Below are 9,168 nucleotides of genomic sequence, written 5' to 3' on the forward strand. Positions count from 1 at the left end.
GGACGACTGATGAGATTCTCCAACGAGGCTCAAAACATCCCCAAGAGGTAAGAACCCTGACCCCTGACCCCTAAACCTAACCCGGACACTAACCCACAACATCCCCAAGAGGTAAGAACCCTGACCCCTGACCTCTAACCTAACCCTGACACTAACCCACAACATCCCCAAGAGGTAAGAACCCTGACCCCTGACCCCTGACCTCTAAACCTAACCCTGATACTAACCCACAACATCCCCAAGAGGTAAGAACCCTGACCCCTGACCTCTAACCTAACCCTGACCCCTGACCCCTGACCTCTAACCTAACCCGGACACTAACCCACAACATCCCCAAGAGGTAAGAACCCTGACCCCTGACCCCTGACCTCTAACCTAACCCTGACACTAACCCACAACATCCCCAAGAGGTAAGAACCCTGACCCCTGACCCCTAAACCTAACCCGGACACTAACCCACAACATCCCCAAGAGGTAAGAACCCTGACCCCTGACCTCTAACCTAACCCTGACACTAACCCACAACATCCCCAAGAGGTAAGAACCCTGACCCCTAACCCCTGACCCCTGACCTCTAACCCTGACACTAACCCACAACATCCCCAAGAGGTAAGAACCCTGACCCCTGACCTCTAACCTCTAACCCTGATACTAACCCACAACATCCCCAAGAGGTAAGAACCCTGACCCCTGACCCCTGACCTCTAACCTCTAACCCTGACACTAACCCACAACATCCCCAAGAGGTAAGAACCCTGACCCCTGACCTCTAACCTAACCCTGACACTAACCCACAACATCCCCAAGAGGTAAGAACCCTGACCCCTGACCTCTAACCTCTAACCCTGACACTAACCCACAACATCCCCAAGAGGTAAGAACCCTGACCCCTGACCCCTGACCTCTAACCTCTAACCCTGATACTAACCCAGAACATCCCCAAGAGGTAAGAACCCTGACCCCTGACCTCTAACCTAACCCGGACACTAACCCACAACATCCCCAAGAGGTAAGAACCCTGACCCCTGACCTCTAACCTAACCCTGACACTAACCCACAACATCCCCAAGAGGTCAGAACCCTGACCCCTGACCTCTAACCTCTAACCCTGACCCCTGACCCTGACCTCTAACCCTGACACTAACCCACAACATCCCCAAGAGGTAAGAACCCTGACCCCTGACCTCTAACCTAACCCTGATACTAACCCACAACATCCCCAAGAGGTAAGAACCCTGACCCCTGACCCCTGACCTCTAACCTAACCCTGATACTAACCCACAACATCCCCAAGAGGTAAGAACCCTGACCCCTGACCTCTAACCCTGATACTAACCCACAACATCCCCAAGAGGTAAGAACCCTGACCTCTAACCTCTAACCTAACCCTGATACTAACCCACAACATCCCCAGGAGGTAAGAACCCTGACCCCTGACCCCTGACCTCTAACCTAACCCTGACACTAACCCACAACATCCCCAAGAGGTAAGAACCCTGACCTCTAACCTCTAACCTAACCCTGATACTAACCCACAACATCCCCAGGAGGTAAGAACCCTGACCCCTGACCCCTGACCTCTAACCTAACCCTGACACTAACCCACAACATCCCCAAGAGGTAAGAACCCTGACCTCTAACCTCTAACCTAACCCTGATACTAACCCACAACATCCCCAGGAGGTAAGAACCCTGACCCCTGACCTCTAACCTAACCCTGACACTAACACACAACATCCCCAAGAGGTAAGAACCCTGACCCCTGACCTCTAACCTAACCCTGACACTAACCCACAACATCCCCAAGAGGTAAGGACCCTGACCCCTGACCCCTGACCTCTAACCTAACCCTGACACTAACCCACAACATCCCCAAGAGGTAAGAACCCTGACCCCTGACCTCTAACCTAACCCTGATACTAACCCACAACATCCCCAAGAGGTAAGAACCCTGACCCCTGACCCCTGACCCCTAACCCTGACACTAACCCACAACATCCCCAAGAGGTAAGAACCCTGACCCCTGACCCCTGACCTCTAACCTCTAACCCTGACCCCTGACCCCTAACCCTGACACTAACCCACAACATCCCCAAGAGGTAAGAACCCTGACCCCTTACCCCTGACCTCTAAACCTAACCCTGATACTAACCCACAACATCCCCAAGAGGTAAGAACCCTGACCCCTGACCCCTGACCTCTAACCTAACCCTGACACTAACCCACAACATCCCCAAGAGGTAAGAACCCTGACCTCTAACCTCTAACCTAACCCTGATACTAACCCACAACATCCCCAAGAGGTAAGAACCCTGACCCCTGACCCCTGACCCCTAACCTAACCCTGACACTAACCCACAACATCCCCAAGAGGTAAGAACCCTGACCCCTGACCCCTGACCCCTAACCTAAACCTAAATCAGAGTAAGGAGTGTACACTTTAGAGACCAGAGTAAGGTAACATCAGAACCTTGGAGTGTACACTTTAGAGACCAGAGTAAGGTAACATCAGAACCTTGGAGTGTACACTTTAGAGACCAGAGTAAGGTAACATCAGAACCTTGGAGTGTACACTTTAGAGACCAGAGTAAGGTAACATCAGAACCTTGGAGTGTACACTTTAGAGACCAGAGTAAGGTAACATCAGAACCTTGGAGTGTACACTTTAGAGACCAGAGTAAGGTAACATCAGAACCTTGGAGTGTACACTTTAAGGCCATATTTTAACTGGATGTGAAGTGGACCTGATTGGGCCTGTTTGTGTGGTTTTCCAGCAGTACTAGAAGAGGTACACTGGGCCTGTTTGTGTGGTTTTCCAGCAGTACTAGAAGAGGTACACTGGGCCTGTTTGTGTGGTTTTCCAGCAGTAGTAGAAGAGGTACACTGGGCCTGTTTGTGTGGTTTTCCAGCAGTAGTAGAAGAGGTACACTGGGCCTGTTTGTGTGGTTTTCCAGCAGTAGTAGAAGAGGTACACTGGGCCTGTTTGTGTGGTTTTCCAGCAGTACTATAAGAGGTACACTGGGCCTGTTTGTGTGGTTTTCCAGCAGTAGTAGTAGAGGTACACTGGGCCTGTTTGTGTGGTTTTCCAGCAGTACTAGAAGAGGTACACTGGGCCTGTTTGTGTGGTTTTCCAGCAGTACTAGAAGAGGTACACTGGGCCTGTTTGTGTGGTTTTCCAGCAGTAGTAGAAGAGGTACACTGGGCCTGTTTGTGTGGTTTTCCAGCAGTAGTAGAAGAGGTACACTGGGCCTGTTTGTGTGGTTTTCCAGCAGTAGTAGAAGAGGTACACTGGGCCTGTTTGTGTGGTTTTCCAGCAGTACTATAAGAGGTACACTGGGCCTGTTTGTGTGGTTTTCCAGCAGTAGTAGTAGAGGTACACTGGGCCTGTTTGTGTGGTTTTCCAGCAGTACTAGAAGAGGTACACTGGGCCTGTTTGTGTGGTTTTCCAGCAGTACTAGAAGAGGTACACTGGGCCTGTTTGTGTGGTTTTCCAGCAGTAGTAGAAGAGGTACACTGGGCCTGTTTGTGTGGTTTTCCAGCAGTAGTAGAAGAGGTACACTGGGCCTGTTTGTGTGGTTTTCCAGCAGTAGTAGAAGAGGTACACTGGGCCTGTTTGTGTGGTTTTCCAGCAGTAGTAGAAGAGGTACACTGGGCCTGTTTGTGTGGTTTAACAGCAGTAGTAGAAGAGGTACACTGGGCCTGGTTGTGTGGTTTTCCAGCAGTAGTAGAAGAGGTACACTGGGCCTGTTTGTGTGGTTTTCCAGCAGTAGTAGTAGAGGTACACTGGGCCTGTTTGTGTGGTTTTCCAGCAGTAGTAGAAGAGGTACACTGGGCCTGTTTGTGTGGTTTTTCAGCAGTAGTAGAAGAGGTACACTGGGCCTGTTTGTGTGGTTTTCCAGCAGTAGTAGAAGAGGTACACTGGGCCTGTTTGTGTGGTTTTCCAGCAGTACTAGAAGAGGTACACTGGGCCTGTTTGTGTGGTTTTCCAGCAGTAGTAGAAGAGGTACACTGGGCCTGTTTGTGTGGTTTTCCAGCAGTAGTAGAAGAGGTACACTGGGCCTGTTTGTGTGGTTTTCCAGCAGTAGTAGTAGAGGTACACTGGGCCTGTTTGTGTGGTTTTCCAGCAGTAGTAGAAGAGGTACACTGGGCCTGTTTGTGTGGTTTTCCAGCAGTAGTAGTAGAGGTACACTGGGCCTGTTTGTGTGGTTTTCCAGCAGTAGTAGAAGAGGTACACTGGGCCTGTTTGTGTGGTTTTCCAGCAGTAGTAGAAGAGGTACACTGGGCCTGGTTGTGTGGTTTTCCAGCAGTAGTAGAAGAGGTACACTGGGCCTGTTTGTGTGGTTTTCCAGCAGTACTAGAAGAGGTACACTGGGCCTGTTTGTGTGGTTTTCCAGCAGTAGTAGAAGAGGTACACTGGGCCTGTTTGTGTGGTTTTCCAGCAGTAGTAGAAGAGGTACACTGGGCCTGTTTGTGTGGTTTTCCAGCAGTAGTAGAAGAGGTACACTGGGCCTGTTTGTGTGGTTTTCCAGCAGTAGTAGAAGAGGTACACTGGGCCTGTTTGTGTGGTTTTCCAGCAGTAGTAGAAGAGGTACACTGGGCCTGGTTGTGTGGTTTTCCAGCAGTAGTAGAAGAGGTACACTGGGCCTGGTTGTGTGGTTTTCCAGCAGTACTAGAAGAGGTACACTGAGCAGAGTAATTGGTTTAGTTGAATAGACTGCAGCAGGTGGTGGATTCCACTAAATCCTCCTCCAGACATGCAGGTGTTTATACAACAGTCCACCCTCTCTGCTGCGTCACCTCGGTCAGAAGATGCAAACAGTATTTGGAATCTGTTATTTCCCTCAGGACCACTGAAATAGACTCTCAGGCTCTCCTCCCTACGCAGGCTGTATAAACCAGACGGCTGTCCTGTCCTGTTGCATTATGTCCTGTAGACAGAAACCTGTCCTCACTGTAGTACCTGTCCTCACTGTAGACACCTGTCCTCACTGTAGACACATGTCCTCACTGTAGACACCTGTCCTCACTGTAGACACCTGTCCTCACTGTAGACACCTGTCCTCACTGTAGACACCTATCCTCACTGTAGCCACCTGTCCTCACTGTAGACACCTGTCCTCACTGTAGACACCTGTCCTCACTGTAGACTGTCCTCACTGTAGACACCTGTCCTCACTGTAGACACCTGTCCTCACTGTAGACATCTGTCCTCACTGTAGACACCTGTACTCACTGTAGACACCTGTCCTCACTGTAGACACCTGCCCTCACTGTAGACACCTGTCCTCACTGTAGACACCTGTCCTCATTGTAGAGACCTGTCCTCACTGTAGACACCTGTCCTCACTGTAGACACCTGTCCTCACTGTAGACACCTGTACTCACTGTAGACACCTGTCCTCACTGTAGACACCTGTCCTCACTGTAGGCACCTGTCCTCACTGTAGACACCTGTCCTCACTGTAGACACCTGTCCTAACTGTAGACACCTGTCCTCACTATAGACACCTGTCCTCACTGTAGACACCTGTCCTCACTGTAGACACCTGTCCTCAATGTAGACACCTGTCCTCACTGTAGACACCTGTCCTCACTGTAGACACCTGTACTCACTGACCCAGCAGTGACATCATGATGACTGAGCTGTTAGCTGGTTTACTGTTAGCTGGTTTCAAGGTTACCCGCTCCTAAAACAGACACCACCCCCCTACTGTTGAACTTCCTTAACATGTGACCCCCTCCCCCCTCTCCCTCCAGGTTCCAACCCCCTACTGTTGCACTTCCTTAACATGTGACCCCCCCTCTCCCTCCAGGTTCCACCCCCCTACTGTTGCACTTCCTTAACATGTGACCCCCTCCCCCCTCTCCATCCAGGTTCCACCCCCCTACTGTTGCACTTCCTTAACATGTGACCCCCCCCTCTCCCTCCAGGTTCCAACCCCCTACTGTTGCACTTCCTTAACATGTGACCCCCCCCTCTCCCTCCAGGTTCCAACCCCCTACTGTTGCACTTCCTTAACATGTGACCCCCTCCCCCCTCTCCCTCCAGGTTCCACCCCCCTACTGTTGAACTTCCTTAACATGTGACCCCCCCTCTCCCTCCAGGTTCCATCCTCCTACTGTTGCACTTCCTTAACATGTGACCCCCTCCCCCCTCTCCCTCCAGGTTCCACCCCCCTACTGTTGAACTTCCTTAACATGTGACCCCCCCCCTCCCTCCAGGTTCCACCCCCCTACTGTTGCACTTCCTTAACATGTGACCCCCCCTCTCCCTGCAGGTTCCATCCTCCTACTGTTGCACTTCCTTAACATGTGACCCCCTCCCCCCTCTCCCTCCAGGTTCCACCCCCCTACTGTTGCACTTCCTTAACATGTGACCCCCCCCTCTCCCTCCAGGTTCCACCCCCCTACTGTTGCACTTCCTTAACATGTGACCCCCCCCTCTCCCTCCAGGTTCCATCCTCCTACTGTTGCACTTCCTTAACATGTGACCCCCTCCCCCCTCTCCCTCCAGGTTCCACCCCCCTACTGTTGTGGGTACTCTGGGTAGTGCAGCAGCCTGCGCCCGCCTCCTCTCTCTGGAACGCTCCCAGTGTAGCCACGCCCTGGCCATCGCTGCCAGCCTATCAGGAGCCCCCATGGCTAACGCCGCCACCCAGTCCAAACCCCTCCACATCGGCAACGCGGCGCGGCTGGGGCTTGAGGCGGCTCTACTGGCCTCTAGAGGTCTGGAGGCCTCACCCAGGGTCCTGGACGACACCGCCGGGGTCGCAGGGTTCAGCGCCTTCTACGAGGACTACGCCCCACGACCTTTGGCCTCCCCAGAGGAAGAGGGGTTGCAGTTCCTCCTAGAGAACCAGGATATAGGGTTCAAGAGGTTCCCGGCCCACCTGGGGATGCACTGGGTGGCCGACGCTGCTGCCGCCGTACACAAACTGCTGCTGGGGGAGCAGGGGTCAGGGGGGAGGGGTCAGGGGTCATGGGTCGTAGGTCAGGTCCAGGACATCCTGCTCAGGGTTCCCCGCTCCAAGTACATTGATCGTCCGTTCCCGGAGTCGGAGCATGAGGCCAGACACTCCTTCCAGTTCAACGCCTGCTCTGCTCTGCTGGACGGAGAGGTCACCGTGGACTCATTCTCCCAGGAAGCACTGCGGCGCCCCGACCTCTACTCCCTGCTGGGGCGTGTCCACGTTGAGCATCCCCATGACAACCCCGCTAACTTTGACCGCATGTACGGCGAGGTGCAGGTGACGCTGGTGGGCGGGGACGTCCTGAATGGACGCTGTGATACCTTCTATGGTCACTGGCGTAACCCGTTGACCAATGACAGCTTGAGGAAGAAGTTCCGTAGCAACGCTGGGGCGGTCCTCCCCAGAGAGAAGGTGGAGGGTCTGATAGAGGCTGTAGAGGGACTAGACAGACTGGAGGACTGTTCTCCTCTGCTGGAGCAGCTACAGTGACCACACACAGAGCTACAGGGACCACACAGAGAGCTACAGGGACCACACAGAGCTACAGGGACCACACACAGAGCTACGGGGACCACACACAGAGCTACAGGGACCACACATAGAGCTACGGGGACCACACACAGAGCTACAGGGACCACACACTGAGCTACAGGGACCACACACAGAGCTACGGGGACCACACACAGAGCTACAGGGACCACACACAGAGCTACAGGGACCACACACAGAGCTACAGGGACCACACAGAGAGCTACAGGGACCACACACAGAGCTACAGGGACCACACACAGAGCTACAGGGACCCCACACAGAGCTACAGGGACCACACACAGAGCTACAGGGACCCCACACAGAGCTACAGGGACCACACACAGAGCTACAGGGACCACACACAGAGCTACAGGGACCACACACAGAGCTACAGGGACCACACACAGAGCTACAGAGACCACACACAGAGCTACAGGGACAACACACAGAGCTACAGGGACCACACACAGAGCTACAGGAACCACACACACCACATCACAGAACTCCTGAAATTATTTAAAGACTCAACTCTAAATGAAGTTAAAATGAAGAATCTCTTCCAATGTGAGAGAAGAGACAATTAAAGTATTTAAAGACTCAAAGCTAAGTTAAAATGAAGAATCTCTTCCAATGTGAGGGAGGAGGGAGAGTCTATAGGTTATAACTTTAGCTGTACATTAGATTATCTTAACAATCAAAGCTAAATGATTAAGTCCAGTATCTTTTACTGTATCCATTTCTATGACCCCAATAGGGGTCCCTGTGTTTCCTTGACAACGTATCTCTACAGTCCTGAGTGGATGTTGACAATAACAACAATTCATTTGAAGGATGGACGTGTATATACATATTAATTTATTATGACGTTTATTTTCTATTTTGTTAAACTGTCTTGTATTCTATCAAACATGTATATTATTGTAATTCTGTACTTGAATCTTCATTAAATAAAAATATTAAACTATTTATAGCCTTGATCTGTTTGGTCCTCCTTATTTACCTCAATGTATCAGAAGTCCTGTTTTCACAACATCAATAATATGGGAATGTTCCCTGACAACAACAACACAGATATATATATATATATATATATATATATATATATATATACAATAATAACACATAGATACTATATATATATATATATATATATATATATATATATACAATAATAACACATAGATACTATATATATATATTTATATACAATAAAACACATAGATACTATATATATATATATATATATATATATATATATATACAATAGTAACACATAGATACTATATATATATATATACAATAAAACACATAGATACTATATATATATACAATAATAACACATAGATACTATATATATATATATATATATATATACACACAATAACAACACATAGATACTATATATATATATATATATACAATAATAACACATAGATACTATATATATGTATAAATATATATATATATATACAATAACAACACATAGATACTATATATATATATATATACAATAACAACACATAGATACTATATATATATATTTATATATACAATAACAACACATGATACTATATATATATATTTATATATACAATAATAACACATTTATACTATATATATATATATATATATATATATACAATAATAACACATATACCATATATAT

The 9,168-nt window shown here is 49.2% G+C and overlaps 1 protein-coding gene across 1 annotated transcript in view; it reads left to right on the forward strand.

Moving 5' to 3' along the window:
• Positions 1–8,417, forward strand: part of LOC129827201 (cis-aconitate decarboxylase-like) — an 18,873-nt gene extending 10,456 nt beyond the window's left edge. Inside the window, exons 5-6 of the mRNA XM_055887938.1 lie at positions 1–47; positions 6,515–8,417. The exon at positions 1–47 is cut by the window's left edge and continues 159 nt beyond it. Of these exons, the coding sequence (XP_055743913.1) occupies positions 1–47; positions 6,515–7,460 (993 nt within the window). The 3' untranslated portion in view covers positions 7,461–8,417. The remainder of the gene's footprint in view (positions 48–6,514) is intronic.
• Positions 8,418–9,168: the final 751 nt, after the last annotated feature.

The sequence above is a fragment of the Salvelinus fontinalis genome, chromosome 29 (assembly GCF_029448725.1).
Source record: "Salvelinus fontinalis isolate EN_2023a chromosome 29, ASM2944872v1, whole genome shotgun sequence".
NCBI classification, from domain to species: domain Eukaryota; kingdom Metazoa; phylum Chordata; class Actinopteri; order Salmoniformes; family Salmonidae; genus Salvelinus; species Salvelinus fontinalis.